Source organism: Sus scrofa, chromosome 1, assembly GCF_054392235.1.
Source record: "Sus scrofa isolate SSC_HxYL_T2T_F1_AM1 chromosome 1, Sscrofa_HxYL_maternal_Yorkshire_Landrace_v2.0, whole genome shotgun sequence".
Taxonomy (NCBI): domain Eukaryota; kingdom Metazoa; phylum Chordata; class Mammalia; order Artiodactyla; family Suidae; genus Sus; species Sus scrofa.
The window spans coordinates 9,185,773-9,207,188 of record NC_139383.1 but is presented as its reverse complement, the minus strand read 5'-3'; the positions used below and the strand labels follow the sequence as shown (position 1 = coordinate 9,207,188).

The following is a 21,416-nucleotide window of genomic DNA, read 5'->3' as shown; positions in this document are numbered from 1 at the left end:
TGAACCAGTGAAACTTATTTCTTCTGAAACCAGAAGAACATACTGGGAAACCAGTGAATTGAGTCGATCTCACTGTTACCCAGACAGGCCTTTGCCCAGGTCTTAGTGCATTTTCCTGGACAAGAGTTTGATTCTACTCATCCTGGTGGCCCATAGATGTCATAAGAAGAGCAAAGTACAACAAAGTAGCAAAATATAATTAAGACCAGACCCTGTTATTTTTGTGGTTAGCAGTTGCAGACTAGTGGAGTTTGAAGAAGAAAGTTACTTAGAAATAGTTTCTCTCAGTTTATGCTTTTTAAGGTGGGACCAGAGCAGCTTTCAGTCTAGGGATGTTTTCGCAAAAAGCTTTTCAGCACCAAACCTGATATCCCCTCTGAATCCTGAGCCTTTCCATCCTGGCCTGTGAGAGCCACCCCACAGGAGGGATTGATACTTAACCCTTTCAGCTGGTGGCTTCTCACAGCCACACCCGATCAGAGCGCAGCTTCAGGCCGAGGTCTCTGTGCAGCCCCGTGTCCTTGCACCTGCCCGGACTCCCAGCTCTGTCTCCTCAGCTCACAGAGACGGGTGGTATCAGTGGGTCCCCACCCCTGAACCATGGCCTGGAAAGTCTCTCCAGGCAGGGGTCACACCCTTATTGCCAGATGCCCAGTGATTTGAAGTCAGTTTCATATGTTTTGTCTTTTTCAGTTTTAAGTGGAAGTGTAAACTGGATCCCAGTTACTCCGTCTTCATTGTCATCTTTGTGTATTAGTTGGTTTCCAAAACCAAGTTGATTGACATCCATAAACTTTCTTCACAAGAACGTTGTACCTGAGAGGTCCGTCCTCACGCCGCCACGTGAATGTCAGTCGTGACGGCTTCCCTATGAGGTAGCTGTGGAGCTGGGAGTCAGAGCCTAGAAATTGGGCTCCAGGGTTGTCCTCCTAATGGCTACGCTGGTTTGGTCGCTGACCAGCTATCTGGGGGTGTATCAGTTAGGTGTCGACACATGGATGCTGCACACCGGCCAGTCGGCAGCCCAGGAGCACACACCGAGTTCAGGCCTCGCGGGCTCTGCTGTGCTCCAGGCGGGTGTGCTAGGTTCTCCGTGGCCCTGTGGTTCCTTGGCATTGTCTGGGAACCTTCGCTCATCTCGCATGTCTGGTGGCTTTGAAAGCCCTGGTTCAGCATCCTAACATTTTTAAAAGCTTTACTGTATTTTTCCTCTGGAGGTTTTTTCCCCCCAGTGACTGTATGACTTGTGTGGTGTATGTTCCATTCCTTCTGTGCTGCTTATGATGCTTTTTAGTGCTTCAGTGATACTGTGTGCTGAGAACAGCAGTCTCTAGAATATATGCTAATGCACTGAGGATAACCCACCACTGTACAGCAGGGGCTTTGCTTTCTGCATGCAGTGTTTGTGCATGAATGGCATGCTGGAATTTTCTGGCAACCTGAGCCCTGCTCTGCATGTACTGTTTTTAACTTTGGTTTATTACTTCACTTACTGAGCACCTTTTTTTATTTTAAGGTGGATATTTTGGCTCAGATTGGTTGTGTTGAAAGTCTCAGCCAATCACCACATTCATCTTCTCCTTCTCCTTCCATAAATAAGGTAAAATTCAGACTTGAATGCAAGTGGAAATATGTATTTAAAGCCCCTAGAAGTACTCCTTTGTCCCCCTACCGAGGTAATTGTTTCAGGTGAAGCACGGTACTGCCGCTCTCCTCGGGGCCCGGCCACACTGGCTGTGAGACATGCAGAAGCTGGAAGGGTAACGCAGTTTGTACCTTGGAGACCTTTGAGCCGGGACTTTCGATGGGACATGGTTGATGGATTGACTCCATGGAATGGGGGGTCTGATGGAGGGTTTTTAATCACGGAGTTGGCAGAGTCCAGCTACTTTGGTACCGTTAAGGGAGGAGAAAGAAGAGAATGATGGCTTTGCTCGGTAGAAAGGAGAAGAGGAGGAGCTGGAGGAAGAGGAGAGTTCCTCAGGTTTGAAACCTACACAGAGGGACAGAATGCGTTACTGTGCAACCGAATGTCTGCAGGTGAGGACAAGGGCTTCTTGGGATTGAGAACAAAGACGTCAGAGGCCAGAGGGTCATTAACGCAGACGGTTGTGCAGCCTGGTTTGTTGCAGTAGAGCTTAGGCTTGGAAGAAAGCAAGATCTCAGCATTTAGCCCAAAGAAAATCTGCCAGGACCCCCAAGAATTAAGAGTTGCTTTTGAACTGTATGGCAAAACATGTCTGTTGTCGTCTTTCTTTCATGTATTGGAAGGAAACAGATCTTTGGCTAAAACAGGAAGTGTCTTAAGCACTTATAACCACCTATTTAATTGAAAGTGTCTCTGTTAATGTGATCTGGCATTGATACCTTTTGGAAATATGACTGTCTGATCTTTTCCTCTAAAGCATAAACTAAGGGAAATTTACTCAAAGATTAATCACCAGTCTTCATTTGTTTCTTTATGTTCTGGGTGAGCCCCATGTAGTAAAATAACCTGTAACGAGTGCTTTCTATGCATCACGTCATTTAATCCTTTCAAAGTCCTATGCAGGGGGTTCCCATGTGGCACAGTAGGTTAAGGATCTGGCGTCACTGCAGTGGCTGGGGTCCCTGCTATGGCGCAGGTTCGATCCCTGGCCCTGGAACCTCTATATGCCACGGACACAGCCAAAAAACAAAGTCCTGTGAGGAAGTTAATGGTGTTATAGCCATTCTGTTAGTACGGAAACTAAGAGAGATGGAGTAAATTGCCCAAAGTCCATGCAGGTAGTAAGTGGGAAAGCTGGGATTCAAATCCAGAGCAGACAGCAGAGCCTAAGTTCTTAACCACTGCACCCATGAGAAAATTGAGTCAAATTTCTACGCTTTCATAAAGGGATTTAAAATTCAGCCAGTAGACCAGTGTTCTTATCTTTGCCCCCCTTTTACCATACATGATGTATTTGTATGGCTTTCCTACCATTCTCTCAGGAATACTGTCCCATCGCTGCCCACACCCTCGTGGCCATTCTGCCTCCACTCCCTGTCTTCCTGCTGTACAGTAGAGACGAGCCAGTCTCCTTTCAGTGGACACCTTTAGATAAACCTCAGGATATAAAGCCAGCGTAAATGTATTCCTTTGTTGGTCTTATGAGGAGAGGATAGCTTGTAGGACTAGAACCCATCGGGAAATGTGCTGAATCCATTGCTCCTGGACCTGGGGAGCATTTCATGGGGGGGGGCAGACATCATCAGCCAGTCTGGTACAAGGCAGGTAAAAATGCATCTATAAGAGAGATCTGGACAAACCTGCCTTGAGAGTGTTTTAGTTTAAGATACTTGGTATACTAAACGTGTTCATAGCCAGCGAGAAGGCACTGGTGACCCTAACGGGCTCAGGCCTTTCCTTGTCTGTCACGTGTTTCCTAGAGGAGTTCAGAAGACAGAACATTTGTATGCACAAGTTTTGTTTGTTGGACTTTCCAACATTTGCTAAAACTTCAAGCATAGAAAAGTCAAGTGAATTCATAGTGAATAATCATATACCCACCTTATCGATCTCACCATTAACATCTTACGGTTCTTGGAGTTCCTGTTGAGGCTCAGGCGGTTAAGAACCTGACTAGTATTCATGAGGATGTGGGTTTGATCCCTGGCCTGGCTCAGTGGGCTAAGGATCCAGCGTTGCTGCAGGATGCCGCTCACATTTGGCGTTGCTATGGCTGTGGTGTAGACTGGCAGCTGCAGCTCCCATTCAACCCCTAGCCTGGGAATCTCCATGTGCCGCAGGTGAGGCCTAAAATAAAGAAGAAAAAGTTTACTCTTCTTGGTTTGCCACACATGTGTCCATCCCTCTGCCCATCAGTACCCGTCAGTCAGCATCTTCCAGCTCTTCTGCAGTGTGCTCATGCGCTTTTATAGCTTGGAAGGCTTTGTTCTCTTAAGAGTGTGGAAGTGCCGGAAGTCACGCATTCTCTGGTCGTCCACAGCTGCTTGTCTTCCTAGAAAAGATCCTAGCCCGTACACATGAGGAAGCTCTGATTTCCCTCTGTGAAACAGTGATAATGTGATGAAGGCTAGACCTCCAGCAGGAAGAATATGCGTTTCATACAAATGTTCAAGATCAATATACTCTTGAGCATCGTTAAGTAAAAACCAAATCTGAGTCCTGGCCGCTTTAGGTAAGGCATTTTGAGAATCATGCGGGAGAAACATGTGCTCACGACTTGCGATGGGAGCGACCCCCTGAAGTGCACGTAGCTCTAACCGAAGACTGGCTTTGGGAGGAAGCCCGAGCCTGAGTGTCAGCCGGCGCGCTCAGTGACAGCGTTCAGGACGGTGAGGAAGAGGTTCACGCACAGACGGAGGAGAGCGGGAGCCGAGGCGGGGAGGCGGGAGGTCAGGGCGACTGCGGGCTGGAGCGTGGAGCCAGGGTTGGCGGCAGGCAAGGAGGACGAGGAACGGCGCCGAAGGAGAAGTCAGGCTCTTCATGCCTAGAGTGAGGCGCCGGGAAGCTGTTCTGTGGTCGGTGAGGTCTGAAGAGAGGTCAGTGATGAACGCGGTTGATAGAGTGGGGGGGGGGGGGGTACCAGAAAGGGAAGGAAAAGGAAAGGATGGAGGCGTCGCTGTAGAAAGGAGAGGAGGGAAGCTAGAGGAGGTAGGGACTCTGGTGTGATCGTGTGCCTGCAGTTAGGGGACAAAAAAAGGGTTATTGGCCGTTGAAAGCCAAGGAGCCACAGGCCAAGTACAGGAAGGGTGGGTCCAGAGAAGCAGACCCCATTGGGCCGGGTGAGCCGGTGTTAGTTATCGACATTAGAGGAGGGCCTGGAGGTTAGGAAAGTCACCTGTAGGAGAGTGAGTAAAAAGTCAAAGATAGAACCTGGAGAGATATCCAGTTGGTCAGGTTCGAAAGATTTATCAGTCAGGTTGAAACAAGATGGAGGGAATGTTGCAAGGAAAAAACACAGAAGGAAGCAAACTGATTAGATTTGCCAGCAAGTATTTAATAACCTAGGTAAGGAGCTAAGATTATACACATAACCACATAATATAGTAATTATTATAAACAATTTATAAACAAAGTAGTTTTTTTTGTTTTGTTGCATTTTTTCCCAGGCTAGGGGTCCAATCGGAGCACAGCTGCCAGCCTACACCACAACCACAGCCACATCAGATCCGAGCCGAGTCTGCAACCTACACCACAGCTCACAGCAACGCCAGATTCCCTAACCCACTGAACAAGGCCAGGGATGAAACCTGCAACCTCATGGTTCCTAGTCGGATTTGTTTCTGCTGCGCCACAACAGAAACTCCAGAGTAGTTTTTAATCATGTTATGTGTTTATGTCCTAATTAAAACTTACTTGGGAGTTCCGGTCGTGGCTTAGCAGTAACGAACCCAGCTAGTATCCATGAGGACACACGTTCGATCCCTGGCCTTGCTCAGTGGGTTAAGGATCTCACGTTGCTGTGGCTGTGGTGCAGGCCAGCAGCTGTAGCTGTGATTTGACTTCTAGCCTGGGAACTTCCAGGTGCCTCGGGTGCAGCCCTAAAAAGACTAAATAAATCAATAAATAAAGCTGATTCATTTTGGAATACCTCCTATGAGTTTGACATCCCATTTCTTCTCAGTGCCGATAAAAACCTCTGCCAGCTTGTTCACACTCGTTGCCTTACTGTCGTGGCCGTGCTGGACTCTCACTCATCCTGTAGTTCTAGTTTATAACCTTCTGTTCCTTTTCCTCAGTGCTTTATAGATACGCTAGACAAATGAATATCTGCACCTGTTGTCATCTTATTATCCAAAATTTTTGTAGCTTTCGAAGTTTTTACTCTAAAAACAAAGCCTCATAGTTTAATGTTTGGGGGACACAGAGTATATATTACTGAACAAAACGCTCTCCCTTAAAGAAAACTGTGGTGGAAGGATTCTCTCAAAGGAAGCCTGCATTTCCAGTCTCCACGAGGGTGGCCTGAGTGTGGCTCCTTGTAAGCCATATATTCGAAAAATTCACAGCGATCAGAAGAGTTTTTCTGCTGTTGATATTTGACATTGAGCAAAATCACTAGTCACTTCACTTTTCTTGAAGGTATAATAGATGTTAGAAAGAAATCATACTTCCCCTTATAAAATGTATACTCAGTTGTTGATGCTTCCAGTGGGTGGGCAGGCAGGCAGTTATCCACCTCCTGTGTCAACTGAAGAAGAGTAAAGAAAAGACCAACCACAATAGCATTCTAAAACATGAGAGAGGCACAGAGTTCCCGTATGGTACAGCTGAAACGAATCCAACTAGGAGCCATGAGGTTGCAGGTTCGATCCCTGGCCTCACTCAGTGGGTTAAGGATCTGGTGTTGCCGTGAGCTGTGGTGTAGGTCACAGACATGGCTCGGATCTGGTGTTGCTGTGGCTGTGGTGTAGGCCGGCAGCTACAGTTCCGATTAGACCCTAGCCTGGGAACCTCCACAGGCCGTGGGTACAGCCCTAAAAAAAAAAAACAAAAACAAACAAAAAAATAAAACACTAGAGAGGCAGGATTTCCCGTCATGGCTCAGCGGTTAACAAACCAACCCTGCTAGTATCCATGAGGACTCAGGTTCGATCCCTGGCCTCTCTCAGTGGGTTAAGGATCTGGTGTTGCCATGAGCTGTGGTGTAGGTTGCAGACGCAGCTCAGATCCTGTGTTCCTGTGGCTCTGGTGTAGGCTCCGGTTAGACCCCTAGTCTGGGAATCTCCATGTGCCACAGGTGTGACCCTAAAAAGACAAAAACAAACAAAAAATAGAAACAACAACAAAAAACTATTAGAGAGGCATTTGAGGCAGTTTGGTAATTTTCTTTCAAATCTCTCTCTCCTCTCTCTCTTAACTAACTTCGGATTTTATGTGAAAATGAAGAGTGTAGTAAAAGGGAAAGATGTGCTACACTATGTTCTGGAATAAACAGATCCAGTACTGAAATTCTTTTAAAAGGCACTGTTCGTTTCCACTGAATTTATCTGTAACTTTAAGGTGATTCAAATGAAACTCATCACATTTTTTAAACTTGACATGCTAATGCTAAAACTAAAGATTAGTTTCAAAACACAAAGCCAGTGCTAAATTCCGCATGTTAAAAATAAACAGATGAGGAGTTCCCATTGTGGCTCAGCAGGTTAAGGACCTGATGTTGTCTCTGTGAGGATGCAGGTTCCATCCCTGGCCTCCCTCAGTGAGTTAAGCATCCAGCATTGCCTCAAGCACAGGTCACAGACATAGCTCAGATACAGTGTTGTCGTGGCTGTGACCGTTAAAAAAAAAAAAAGTGTAAAAAAACAGGTAGATGGAGTTCCCATCGTGGCTCAGTGGTTAACAAATTTGACTAGGAACCATGAGGTTGTGGGTTTGATCCCTGGCCTTGCTCAGTGGGTTAGGGATCCGGCGTTGCCATGAGCTGTGGTGTAGGTTGCAGACGCAACTTGGATCCTGCGTTGCTTTGGCTGTGGTGTAGGCCGGCAGCTACAGCTCCGATTCAGCCCTTACCTAGCCTGGGAACCTCCATATGCTGCAGGTGCGGCCCGAAAAGACAAAAGACTGAAAAATAAGCAAAAATTCAAATCCTTTTGAGAGCCTCCTTGCCTGCTCATCTCTCACAAGTGTCCTATCTTAAATCTATTTCTTGCCTAAAAAAAAAAATTCAAATCCTTTTATACGTACTATTTGAATTTTTTACTGGGGACATATTACCTTTACAAATAAAAATTAAGACAATTAAAAATAACTACAACCAATTACTATAAAGCAGTTAAATTGAGTAAGATAGATTCTTTATTATCAGCATTATGATCTCAAAACACATGATATTACATTTATAAAAAAAAAATTGCAAAGAGATGCATGCAGGAAGTTCCTGTTGTGGCTCAGCGGGTGAAGAACCTGACGTAGTGTGCGTGAGCATGCGGGTTCGATCCCTGCCTCAATCAGTGGATTAAGGTCTGGCGTCGTCACAAGCTGCGATGTAGGTTGCAGATGCAGCTCCAATTCCACTGCTAGCGCGGGAACTTCCATATGCCACATGTGTGGCCCTAAAAAGAAAAAGAAGAGACACATACAGGGCCGTGTCCTTCAGGTCAGTTTTTAACATAGAAAACAGTTGGTATTTATAATGTGTTACGTATTCCATTACATACTCAGGGAAGTGTAAGAACCTGCCGGGTTCAGAAAAGTAGTTATTCGAGGGAAGAAAAAAAAGGGAGTTTCTTTGTGACTGGTTTTAAAGTTCCCAGGCAAACATGACACTTTTTTTTTTCTTTTCTGCCTTTTTGCCTTTTCTTTTGAGGGCTGCTCCCACGGCATATGGAGGTTCCCAGGCTAGGGGTCGAATCAGAGCTGTAGCCACCGGTCTTCACCACAGCCATAGCAATGCAGGATCTGAGCCGAGTCTGCAACCTACACCACAGCTGACGGCAACGCCGGATCCTTAACCCGCTGAGCGAGGCCAGGGATCAAACCTGCAACCTCATGGTTTCTAGTCGGATTCATTAACCACTGAGCCACGATGAGAACTCCACTTGACACATTTTTAACATCACTAAAATTCGGTTGATGGCTACTTTTTGTGCTTTCCTACTTTTTGAAAATGTATTATTTAAATTTTAAACTGTTATAGATTTCTATCTATTTTTTCAGCATCCCTGTTCAATTATTATGTGAGTCCTACTGAATTGAGTAATGCTTTCTAGAAGTCACAAATCCTTTCTTCTTTTTTACCCTTGACCACAGGTCAGCAGTGGCAATGACCCCTGGTCAGCCTGGAATCCCTCCAAGTCTGGAAACTGGGATAACACGGATGGCTGGGGAGCCAAGCCAGAGGGGGCTGCAGCTCAGAGAAACACTTCCAACAACTGGGACGCTGCCTTCGGTCATCCCCAGGCCTACCAAGGCCCAGGTGAGGAGGAGGCTCTGCCGTCGGTGGACAGGTTTCATCTCAGGAACTGTTCTCAGCGGCCCGCATTCACTAACAGCAGACTTGTTTGTCTGGATCCAGATGTAGGCATTCTTTTCTTTTTTGCCTTTTGGCCTTTTTTTCTTTTTTGCTTTTTAGGGCCACACCTGTAGCATATGGAAGTTCCCAGGATAGGGGTCAAATTGGAGCTGCAGGCCTGCACCAAGCCTCAGCAAATCGGGATTCAGGCCACATCTGTAACCTCCACCACAGCTCATGGCAATGCTGGATCCTTAACCCCCTGAGCGAGGCCGGGGATCAGACCTGCATCCTCATGGATGCTGGTCAGGCTCTTAACCTGCTGAGCCACAATGGGAATTCCCAGTGGTCTTCAGTTGTGAGCTTTAGTCCACTCTCAGTTATCTGTCATGGAGTCGCAAATAGAAACGCTTGTGGGCCCAGGTTCGTAAAGCAAAGCCACAGAGCCACCCCATGCGGAAGATGGAGGTGGGCAGCCCTGCTCTGGGAGCGGATTGACACCATTGCAGAGCTGAGCTGGTGTTTCTGGGCCTCCACAGTTCCAGAGACTGGAAGTCTCAATTTTTATGTCATCTTCCCACTTTAAAATCTTAGCAGCTAACACACTTGTTTTTAAATCTTGGCTCCAAAAATGTGCACGCAGATTGAATATGGTCATCAGCGGCCAGTTTATGACCTCTCACTTGGCTCTTCTGTCTTTTCTTTACCTCTCTGACTCCCAGGTTCTTAACAGAAATTGAGGCAAAAGCAGAATTTCTAAAAGGAGAAACACTTGAGGAATTAGGAAAGGCTGTTTATGTCTGTTCTGGGATTAAACAAAACAAGGAGAGATCCACCCAGTAATTTTAATGATTCCCATATGAGTACATTGTGCCAGGAATTGAATGTGCTGAATGGCGGGGGACTCGCCTGCAGGAGCCGTACGGGCCCAGGTGCTGGTTCCAAGCTCCCAGTCGTGGACAGGAGCTTGGCTGCTGGCCGGCCCAGGAGCTGTGGGTGGAGCAGAAACGGCGAGACTAGACTGCTGACACCTGCTCCTCGAGTAGCTTGGCGTGGCCCGGGCGTCTTGGCTCAGATCCTTCTAATACTTTCTTTCCCCTCCTTTTCTGTTTCGCCATTCGTCTCTCAGCTTCTCTCGATGGCACTCTTTGGGCAGAAATCCAGGGCAGTTTCCTGCCTGATGCTAAGGGGACATCTCAGGGAGACAGAGGCACGGAGCAGTGGAAGAGAAAGGGCGGGGGCAGCGAGGCTGGCAGCGCCTTGCCCGACACAGACTCTTCCCGGAATGCTGGGCCCCTGGCGCCAGCTGGCTGCTGCCCGTCCCTCTCCTCTCTCCCTCCTCCACCAGCTCGCCCTTCTCACCTGCGTTATCATCAGTGTTGAACAGCTGCTTTTCCGAGACCTAGGGTCCCCTTCGGCCCCTCCAGTCTTCTCTGTTTAAAGGGTGTTTGATCTGCCTGGTGGCAAGTTTATAAAGCCAGACCTATCAGCCTGCCAGCCTTTGGAAGCCCTTCCCTGGCCCACTGAGCGTGTTAATAGTTGGCATCTACCTGAAGGTACTGGGACTGGCAACCCACTTTAAGTTGTTTCCAGCTTGTGTTTTGCTCTTAAAAAATCTTCCAGCCTCAAACTGACCGCAGAGCGTGTACTTGTCAGGTCTTTAGTGTGGTCCTGCCCCTGCCCCTTTTCTCCGAGTTTTCATACACGGTTAACCCAGTTGACGGTTGTTATCAGAAAAGTGTCATCCCGTTTTTATCTTGTTTTCCTTTGCTGACGATCTTCTTTGCCTCCCGCCAGCCACTGGGGACGATGACGACTGGGACGAAGACTGGGACGAGCCCAAGTCGTCATCTCCCTACTTCAAGGACGGAGAGTCGGCCGAAGCCGGAGGAGCCCAGCGGGGAAACAGCCGGGCGGGCTCCTCCTCCATGAAGCTGCCGCTTAACAAGTAGGTTTCAGGGCACTGGGGGAACATGAACTCTCTGTAGAAACAGATATAAGATGGGGTTCCTGTCGTGGCGCAGCAGAAACAAATCTGACTAGGAACCATGAGGTTGCGGGTTTGATCCCTGGTCTTGCTCAGCGGGTTAAGGATCCGGCGTTGCCGTGAGCTGTGGTGTAGGTCAGAGACGCGGCTCGGATCCTGAGTTGCTGTGGCTGTGGCGTAGGTCGGCGGCTATGGCTCCAAATCGACCCCTAGGCTGGGAACCTCCATATGCTTCAGGTGCGGCCCTGAAAAAACAAAAAGACCGAAAAAAAAAAAGAAAGAAAGAGACAGATGTAAGATGCAACAAGGAGATCCCATTGTGGCTCAGCAGGCTAAGAACCTGACATCGTGTCCGTGAGGATGCAGGTTTGATCCCTGGCCTCACACAGTGGGTTAAGGGTCCAGTGTTGCCACAAGCTGTGGTGTAGGTCATAGATGTGACTTAGATCTGGTGTGGCTGTGGCTGTGGCATAGGCTGCATCTGCAGCTCTAATTCAACCCCTGGCCCAGGAACTTCCATATGCCGCAGGTGCAGCCATAAAAAGAAAAGAAAAAAGAAATAAGATGATGATATGAAGAGGCACTTTTCTCTTGTCAGTGGTCTGCCAAGTTTTGGGTGTGGTTTGATCATGTTTATGTGGCTCTTTGCTTGGAGGTTTGTTTGAAAGTTTTGGGTTTTTTTTTTCATCTTAAAGTGAAATATTTGTTCCATGTCATGATATGCTGAATATTGGTTTTATCAACTCATTGCTGATGTACAGCAAAGCTAAACATAATGTTAACTTTCTTACAAATGTTTCACTATTCATTGGTCTTGTGCCCCGTGCCAGGCTTTGTGCAAAGCAGTTTGTGCACATTCTCATGTGACCCTCTGTTTCACTCTGGGAACAGCCGAAGCCCAGAGAGGTGAAGTCACTGCCCAGGTTCACACGGGTAGAAGTGATTTCCTCGGGACTCAGGCCAGCCCCTGACCTCCTGAGCGCACACTCACAGCTGCTCTGCCTCATGTGCCTCAGACTTTGTTTTCACTGGGCTTATCCTTAGGTTTGTCATGTTTTGAATGGTGCCGTAGAGACGCTGCCTCGCGGAAAGCGTGCGGAAGAGGAGGGCTGTGGACACAGCCCTGTGGGTTCCCCGGTAGAGAGTTCTGGATGAGTCTGTAGTTTACACCCAGTGGAGCTTGAAGGACATAGAATCTATGACTTCCAGACGATTTATCTTCAAATACTCTTCTTACATTTAAAAAGTTTTCTGGAATTCCTGTCGTGGCGCAGTGGTTAACGAATCCGACTAGGAACCATGAGGTTGCGGGTTCGGTCCCTGCCCTTGCTCAGTGGGTTAACGATACGGCGTTGCCGTGAGCTGTGGTGTAGGTTGCAGACACGGCTCGGATCCCGCGTTGCTGTGGCTCTGGCGTAGGCCAGTGGCTACAGCTCCGATTCAACCCCTAGCCTGGGAACCTCCATATACCGCGGAAGCGGCCCAAGAGATAGCAACAACAACAACAACAACGACAAAAGACAAAAAGACAAAAGACAAAAAAAAAAAAAAAAAAAAAGACAAAGATAAAAAGTTTTCTAGCTGTGAGCTGTGGTGTAGATCGCAGACGCGGTTCAGATCCCACGTTGCTGTGGCTCTGGTGTAGGCCGGCAGCTGCAGCTCCGATTTGACCCCTAGCCTGGCAACCTCCACGGGCCCGCGGGTGCAGCCCTCAAAAGACAGAAGACAAAAAAGAAAAAAAAAGCAGTTTTTCTAGGGAAGTTCCCTGGTGGTGTCTTGGTTAGGACTCTGCACTTTAACCACCGTGGCCCAGCTTCAGTCCCTGGTCTGGGAACTGAGATCCCACATCAGGCCACTGTACGCTATGGCCAAAAAAAGAGTTTTTCTGGAGTTCCCGTCATGGCGCAGTGGTTAACGAATCCGACTAGGAACCATGAGGTCGCGGGTTCGGTTCCTGCCCTTGCTCAGTGGGTTAAGGATCCGGCGTTGCCGTGAGCTGTGGTGTAGGTTGCAGACGCGGCTCGGATCCTGCGTTGCTGTGGCTCTGGCATAGCCGGTGGCTATGGCTCCAATTGGACCCCTGGCCTGGGAACCTCCATATGCCATGGGAGCGACCTAAGAAATAGCAAAAAGACCAAAAAAAAAGGAGTTTTTCTCAGTGTTTCAAATTTGTGATTCCAAGCAGACATCAAAGAATGTTATCTTTGTCCAGAAAAAAATTGTAAACATGTTTGCTCAATGTCTTGAGGTACATGTCTAAAGTTTAATGAGCCCCACAAGTTCTGCTTGTTAAATAGCATCTGGTGCTTAAATGAGTTACCTTTTAGCTCACACTTCTCCTGTCTGTCCGTCCAGTTTCTTCCATTGTGTATTTTCCTGCTCAGTTGCATGCATAATAAAATCATACTGTGTGTGTACTGACTGTATCATTTCTAGAGTCCGATTGGAAGTTCTCACTATGGCCTGGAGTGTACCTTACCTTCAGTTGTTGTTTAAGCCTGTAAACAAAGGACATTTGAAACCCACTTTAATATAACGTATCTCTCTGCCCAGTTTTGAAAATAAGGAAGCAGAGACTAGACAAGAGACTAGCCAAGTTCTTGAGTTTTGTAGCTGGTCCATGACTCCACTTTCTCCAGCTTCCCAGGGCTCCATGCCTGCCTTCTGGTTTGCTGATCGTGGGCAAGTTGCATCATCTGTTTGAAGTTCAGTTTCTTCATCTCTAAAGTGTAGGAATTGACTTTAATTAAGAATTTTTTCAGGAGTTCCCACTGTGGTGCACTGGAAACGAATCCAACTAGTGTCCATGAGGATTCGGGTTCGATCCCTGGGCTCAGCGTAGGGATCCGGCGTTGCCGTGAGCTGGTTGCAGATGCGACTGGGATCCCAAGTTGGACCCCTAGCCTGGGAACTTCCATATGCCACACCTGCTGCCCTAAAAAAGCAAAAAAAAAAAAAAAAAGAATTTTTTTCTGTAGTTCCCTGGTGGTCCTGGTAGTGCAGTGGGTTAAGGATACGGCATTGTCACTGCAGTGGCTCAGGTCCCTGCTCTTAAGGGTTCAGTTCCTGGCCCAAGAACTTCCACATGGCATGGGTGGGGCCAAAAAAGAAAAATAATTTTTTCTGCTCTAAAATTTCAGTCCAGGTTGAAACCAAACTTCTAGAAGGAGTCCTAATTTGTACCTGCACTTCTGAAGGTGTCCCTCTCTCTCTGTGGCACTGGGAGCCATTTAAAATCCTACACATTTTTATTTATCTAGACTAATGTATAAATAAAACAGTTGTAAGAAACTTTTTTAATATCAACATTTTTTCAGCAGTTAATCCATTTTATATGACAGCTGTGTTCCAATCATGGAACATAAACCTTACCCCAGAAAAGGAGATCGGACACCTAGGTACACTTGAGCATAAGACCACATCTTGATGATACTCAAAGAATTACTAGATTACATTGCTGTTGAGTCAGTATTCAGTGAGTACATAATCAGCCCTAGAGTCTTGCTCTGCTCTGGTCCTTAAAAATCCCCAAGGAAGCGGGAAATGTGGTCTCTGCACCCAGAGAAGAGGTCACAGTCTAGTCAGGGAATTGTTGCTGTGTGTAGTCCTCCAATTTATCCATCAGCATTTTCTAGCCAAAAAATGTAGGCTCTTTAATAAAAGTCTTCCAGGTGAGCCTGTAACTCATCAAGTATTTAGTATATTCCCTTAATTCCTCAGGTGCTAGAAATACTTTCTTGAAAGTACTTCTGGTCTGCTGTAATGAATAAGGGCAATTAGGCACTGTAGGAGTTCCCGTTGTGGCTCAGAGGTAACAAACCTGACTAGTATCCAGGAGGATACAGGTTTGATCCCGGGCCTCGCTCAGTGGGATAAGAATCTGGTGTTGCTCTGAGCTGTGGTATAGTTGGAAGAAGCAGCTCAGGTCTGGTCTGGCTGTGGCTAGGCTGGCAGCTGCAGCTCCAATTCGACCCCTAGCCTGGGAAATTCCATATGCTGCAGGTGCAGCTCCTAAAAAAAAAAAAAAAAAATAGGCACTGTAAGTTGTAGAGCAAAAATATACTTTGAAGGTTAAATAAGCACAGAGGAAGCTCTACCTGAGGCTGTAGGGAATACTTCCAAAGAGATGATGACGTAATTAGAAGTAATTTTATTTTATTTTTATTTTATTTATTTATTTATTTATTTTTATTTTCCCACTGTACAGCAAGGGGGTCAGGTTATCCTTAGATGTACACATTGCAGTTACAGTTTTTTCCCCCACCCTTTCTTCTGTTGCAACGTGAGAAGTAATTTTAATTTATGAGTACATACTAGGGCTTTCGATTTATATACGTAAATCCTTATTCAAATCTTTTTATTGAATTCCTTTATCATCTTGAAAGGTAGATCACATTAGTCCCGTTTCTTCACAGAAGACAAGCCTCAAAGGTCACATAGCTGTTGGGTGTTGGAGTTGGAATTCCACGCAAGGCCACCCAGCTCCTCGTCTACTTTCTTTGATGTACTGTGTGTTAACGCACATCCTGGGAAAAGAGCCTGAAGAGAGATCAGTCCAGAAGGAAGGAAGAGCTGTGGGCCCTGAGAGCGTCACCTTGGCCTTTAACTTGGTGTAGGAATGCAGTTAGAAGTAATGCAGCTAGTTTTTGTAGGAACAAGATTTCTTTTCCTACTTTAGGTTCCCCCCCGCCCCGAGGGTTTTCACCCCCTATTTATTAAAAGGAAAAAAAATTCCAAAACCCAAATTAATCTTACCCTCTTCAGAAGTAGTCCTTTTAAGGGCTCTGCATTTATCCAGCTTTTCTTCAGTTTTAGAACTTTGCTTTGGATGTACATTAGATTTCTGGAAATAGCCAAGTCTGTTATGTTTTGGGTCTCTTTATTAAGGAGGTGTGTGTGTCTCATTAACTGGTTCCAAAAGAAAAGGGCACATATCCTTATGAACAGTGGCAGTTTCGTTGGGAAATTGTGGCCTCCCGAGGGAGAATATTGAAAGGCAGCCTTAATTTGGGTATAAAAATGCCAGTGTGTGGCCTTTGCAGCTTGTGGTCCATTCAGACTGGATGGTCATTGCCTTCAACCCCTTGACCTGGGGGACGTTTTCTAGTCTGCCCTTCACTCCTCGTGTGGTGACAGTGTCTCGGGTCCAGTTAAGGAGATAGTCCATAAATGTCACACCTCCTGGAGGCAAACGGTTCTCTTACCAGAAGAAGCTTAATTAAATGACTAATTGGCCGTTGAACAATCTGATTGCGTTCGGTTTCATTTTCTGCAGTTTCCGAAGTCTAGGACATCTGAAAGAACACGTTCTACCTGCTGTGTTAAGGACGTGTGGGTGAGAGCTGTAGAATTCTCATAAGGAAAGACCTAAGACTCACAAGCATTTGTCTTCATGATTAGGTTTCCTGGATTTGCCAAACCTGGAATGGAACAGTATTTGTTGGCCAAGCAGCTAGCAAAACCCAAAGAGAAAATTCCTATCATTGTAAGTTTGTTCACTTTTTTCCCCCTCTGTTTCTAATTAAGTTCTTTTATAATACTTTAAAGCAAAGAGGGTTAGTAGTCATTTGGAAAGTATTTTTAAACACATCAATGCTCCAAGTAAGTAATGGCCAGTGGTGGTTAGTGTTTTGAGAGTACTAAAAATAATTGGCATAAATTAATGCCTATCGTATTGTTTAGTCTTTATTTTTACCTTTCAGACTGTTAACAGTTGAATCAGTAGCACCCATAGTGTGTGTATATATATATGTATTTTTTAAATAATTTTTCTTTCTCTAAAGTGTCTTGGAGTATCTTTTACATGCTGTTTTCCTACTAGCCGTGATGTTTAGCTCATAAGCCTAATTCACATGTTTCGGTTCCCAATGGCAGAGTACATACATGTGGTCAGGATACCTTGCCCCTCCCACGCTGTGGGTAATAGGCTTTCTTTTAGTAAACCAGCTGTCAGGAGCCAGCAACTAAGAGCTGGGGGTTATTGACACCATGAAGAATACCTGTCTTTGAACAGCTTATGATAACATGACACAGGCCCTGTGGTTTCACCCAGATGTTGATGGCTGATAGATTTTCCCTCTAAATGTTATCAAGCTGTGTATCTCCAGATGAAATTCCGGGAAAGAGAACCAAGCTGTCTCCTGTCGCTGTTGGTTTCATCCCGTAACTATAAGTTGAGGGGCCAGGAGCCTTTCTGGTTTTACCCTGGAATCTTTGGGTCCTAGAAAACTTGACAGCATTGCAAGAATGTTATTGAAGGTTGTGTATCACTTGCTCCTCCTTCTGTGGAAAGCTTGAAATGCTGGAAACTTCCAGAGAGAAGGTGACCACCGAGAGCCCTGGGCTCCTTCTCCCTTAAAGCAAACTTGGGGAAGTTATTTTCTGAGTGGTTGGGTTAAAGGTTATTTGAGTTTTCTTGTTTTCCTTCAGACTTCTTTTTGTAAATGCGGAATATGGACCCTTGTTCTTTTCATAAAAGTTGAAACTCCACAGGATTGAGAGCCCATAGCCTTGCCCCCTGGGTTGTCACAAGCATGTCGGTGTTGGAGCAGAGCTAAAGGACCCCAGCATTTGAGCTGTCCCACGTGTTTTAGGTGGAACTGGGCCCGGGTGCCCTGTCGGCAGTCCTGCCTGTGTGGGTTTCTTCTGTGGAAAAGTAAGCTGACAAAAGCCATCCAGTCTTGAGAAAACCAAGAAAAAGCAAAGGCCCGGTTCTTTGCTTTTAAGGTGCAGTAACCCTCCCAACTGCTAAAACATGACCCCGTGGGTACTGGGCCCGAGTCAGGTCCACCTGGTCTCTGGGTCCCACCGAGCTCTCCCCTGAGGCAAGTTCCCAAGAGCCTCCTCTTCAGGATTCCTGCTCCGCAGCTTTCACAGCGCTTTCTGCAGCCAGGCTCCCCCTTGTGTCTAGACCGGTCATGGTCTTCAAGGGCCACTTGTTAGAAGTTGCTGATGTATGAGTTTATGATCCTCTTCTCCTTAAGAGAAACTTGTTCTTAGGCGGGCCCTGACGGGTCAGCACGTTAAGGATCCGGCGTTGTCACTACTGTGGCTCGGGTGGATCCCTGCCAGCAAGCTTCCACCTGCCACAGGCATGGCCAGGGGAAAAAAGAAGAAAAGGAAAGATACTTGTGCTTAATTTTCTTTTTTTGGGGGGAGGCCACACTCACAGCATATGGAGGTTCCCAGGCTAGGGGTTGCATCAGAGCTGCCGCTGCCAGCCTACACCACAGCAACGCAGGCTCCAAGCCACATCTGCAACCTACACCACAGCTCATGGCAACGCCAGATCCTTAGCCCACTGAGTGAGGCCAGGGATTGAACCCAAATCCTCATGGATCTTAGTCGGGTTCCTTACCGCTGAGCCACAGTGGGAACTCCCTGTACTTGTAATTTCTTAAGGGAAGTCCAGCCTGCATTTTTCTTTTTTTACTATATATGTAAATCTCTCCTTTCGGTATATAGTTCTAAGAGTTTTGACAACTACCACCACAGTCCAGTAACCACCACTACGATCAAGATACAGAAAGTTCCATCCTCTCCCCAAATTCCCTCGTTGTCAGAGATCTTTAGTCCTCGACTGAACTTCTCTGTGCCCCAGTCACTGTCCTAACTTAATAGCCTCTTAACCTTCATACCCCATCTCACTTTTTCTCCTTTCACCTTTAAAAAGAATTAGGACTATTTAGAGAATCAGGGTATACAGGATTTCCCATTGTGGCTCAGCAGGTATCCATGAGGACACAGGTTCAATCCTTGGCCTCACTCAGTGGGTTAAGGATCTGGTGTTGACATGAGCTAGGGTGTAGGTTGCAGATGGGGCTCGGTGTTACTGTGGCTGTGATGTAGGCCAGCAGCTGCAGCTCCAATTTGACCCCTACCCTAGAACTTCCATATGCCACACCTGCGGCCTAAAAAGAAAAAAAAGATGAGAGTACACAGAAAAGAGACTAAGTGTCGAGAGAGCTTGATGGCATTCTCGAGACATCCAAGTGTGTCATTTTACATTTCACAGAACTATCCGTCTGCAGTAGTTTTGCAATTTTAAACTGTCCCTTCATTACACGTTCCTGAGACAGCTGGACTCCGGAGAGAGAACTTGTGTTCCGTCCGGCACTCTTTGGAGGAAGCAGAGCTCACCTGTCCGTGGCCTGAGGTGCCCGCTTGGGAGCAGAGGGCTGGTCCCCTTAAGTGTGTTCTTCAAATAGAAGCTTAGCAGGAACAGTGAGCATTTGTGTAACTTCTCAGAGAAGAACAAAAATGACCCTCCTAAGGACTTCTAGGCCTAAAAAGATTCATTCGGTGACTTATGTCAATTATATTTACTCTTTTTCCATGTCACGAAATGAACTCTTCTTGCGTTGTTGTGTAGGTTGGAGATTATGGCCCAATGTGGGTTTATCCTACTTCTACATTTGACTGTGTGGTAGCAGATCCCAGGAAAGGCTCCAAAATGTATGGACTGAAGAGCTACATTGAGTATCAGTTAACACCCACTGTAAGTATCGCAGTTATCAAGACAGAATCGTGCCTGCATGGCTAGCAACAAACAATGCACTTGCCTCTTCATTTTCTGTAGTTATCACTGGTAACTTTTTTCTCTTTCCTTATTTTGTAGAACACGAATCGATCTGTAAACCACAGGTATAAGCACTTTGACTGGCTGTATGAGCGCCTCCTGGTGAAGTTTGGGTTAGCCATCCCCATCCCTTCTCTCCCAGATAAGCAAGTCACAGGTGAGTGCGTGTGATACTGAACTCAGGATGCCAAGTCGCAGGACTCCCGTTAGAGTATCCAGTGTACATCCGTCCTCCAGTGGAACAAGATGTAGGGTTTGGAGACAGTGGCTACATACAGCCAAATAGACATATATATGTCTGTGCAAGTTCCCTCAACACCAAGCAAGAACATTGCATGAAATTTTCTATCAGTTCCCATATACATGCATACAGTTCTGGTGAAGTCACTGTATCTTTATTGCTACACCCTTTCCCATAAAAGAAATACATGCGTTTTTAAAATGTGAGAAATGACACCTGAGAAAACAGAAATGATCCAATCCAAATAGCTTAAAATGGAAATTAAAATGTATGACCCGAATGATGTAAACGCATTATACAGTCCAATTGTGCTCTTTTTCATTAGAAACATTTAAAAAAAATAGAAGCCATAGAGCTAAATGTGTTTTTATATACATATTTGTTTTATACACATGCATACATACACACACGTTAGTTTAGGCAGTTACCAAGTTTTCTATGCAATTATTTTGGGGACTACTGATACTTAAATTTTTTATTTAGCATGATTACTGTCCTCTCCTTGTTTCTTCTGTATTTAAATTGTCATGTTTCCCGCAGCCCTCCCACCCCATATAATCTTCTAGTAACTAACCCATGGTGCTCCCAGAGCCCCTTGTAAATATGCAGTTGGAGAGTATTTGTTCCTGCATCTGTTTTGAGAACTGTCACTGAATTTTTTTACTCTCCGAGCTAATCTAGAAACTGGTATGTTAGCACTGAGGAGTCAGTATATCTGTCTTGGAATCAAAGTCTATAAAGGAACCGAGCTTCACGTAGAGTTTGCGTATGTCGCTAGATAATGTGTAGATAAATGAAACTGTACGTCTGGAGAGGAAAGGATCAAAGATGAGAGTAAGACTTAAAAGGTCAGAGCTGGGACAGCCTCTAAGAGAAGCGAAGGCTCATGGAAAGGCATGGAAAGGCCGGCCGAGCCCGTGAGGCAGCCAAGACCCTGCCGGGGGGGTGGGGGGGCGGTTAGAGGGACCAAGCATCTGAGTCAGCCATGTGGTGACATGTGTCCCTTACATGCCAGGCGTCACGCGTCACCCGGGCATTTCACACACGCGCTCTCAGCTCAGGGATGCCAGGCCCTGCTCACTTGGTGCCGAGATACGGATGTCAGTGTGATTCCAAAGCGTGCTGGCTTTGGGTCATGCGGTGTGGACTAGCCCATCTGCAGCTGGCCTTAGTGACCTCCCGAGAGGAAAGCTCTTCTCCTTAAAATCGTGCTTGTCCTTTACTTTGTTTTATGTTTGTTTCTGTGAAATTTGAGCAGATGGAAACTTTGTTTCTAAAAAAGTTGTTTTGATTTGGATCTTAATTTTTTTTCCCTTGGCACACTTTTCAAAAGTTTCCAATCATCAGAGCAGGAGGGTGGGGCTGCATCCTCGCCCTCACGCGGGGTGACTCCCAGGGGGGTGACTCCCGGGCAGCCCCTCATGGAGCCGGGGCAGTTGAGTGACAGCCACGTCAGGGTGGCCGGGCTGGCGTAAGCGGTGGCTTCCTCCCACACAGACATGTCACCGCACCCCCACTTCGGTGCCAGTTCAGATACTCACATCCCTCCTTTCTGTCTTCCTTCTTGTTTTAAATCACAGATTTGTTTTTAAAAATTTAGATGCCTTCCTTTCTCCACATTTTCTTTTTTTTTCTTTTTTCTTTTTTTTTTTTTTTTTTTGTCTTTTGTCC

At 46.3% G+C, this 21,416-nt stretch overlaps 1 protein-coding gene across 4 annotated transcripts in view; it reads left to right on the top strand.

The window, feature by feature from the left end:
* The window catches only part of SNX9 (sorting nexin 9), a 111,154-nt gene that overhangs the window by 62,739 nt on the left and 26,999 nt on the right, over window positions 1-21,416 (top strand). For 2 of the 4 annotated variants that reach the window (XM_085022972.1, XM_085022955.1), the window contains 6 exons: window positions 1,517-1,600; window positions 8,738-8,903; window positions 10,737-10,887; window positions 16,327-16,411; window positions 19,298-19,423; window positions 19,544-19,661. In XM_085022972.1, the coding sequence (XP_084879098.1) occupies window positions 1,517-1,600; window positions 8,738-8,903; window positions 10,737-10,887; window positions 16,327-16,411; window positions 19,298-19,423; window positions 19,544-19,661 (730 nt within the window). Of the gene's footprint in view, window positions 1-1,516; window positions 1,601-8,737; window positions 8,904-10,736; window positions 10,888-16,326; window positions 18,097-18,695; window positions 19,424-19,543; window positions 19,662-21,416 lie in introns of those variants that run through there. The other 2 variants (XM_003353171.5, XM_085022977.1) reach the window with 2 other exon arrangements.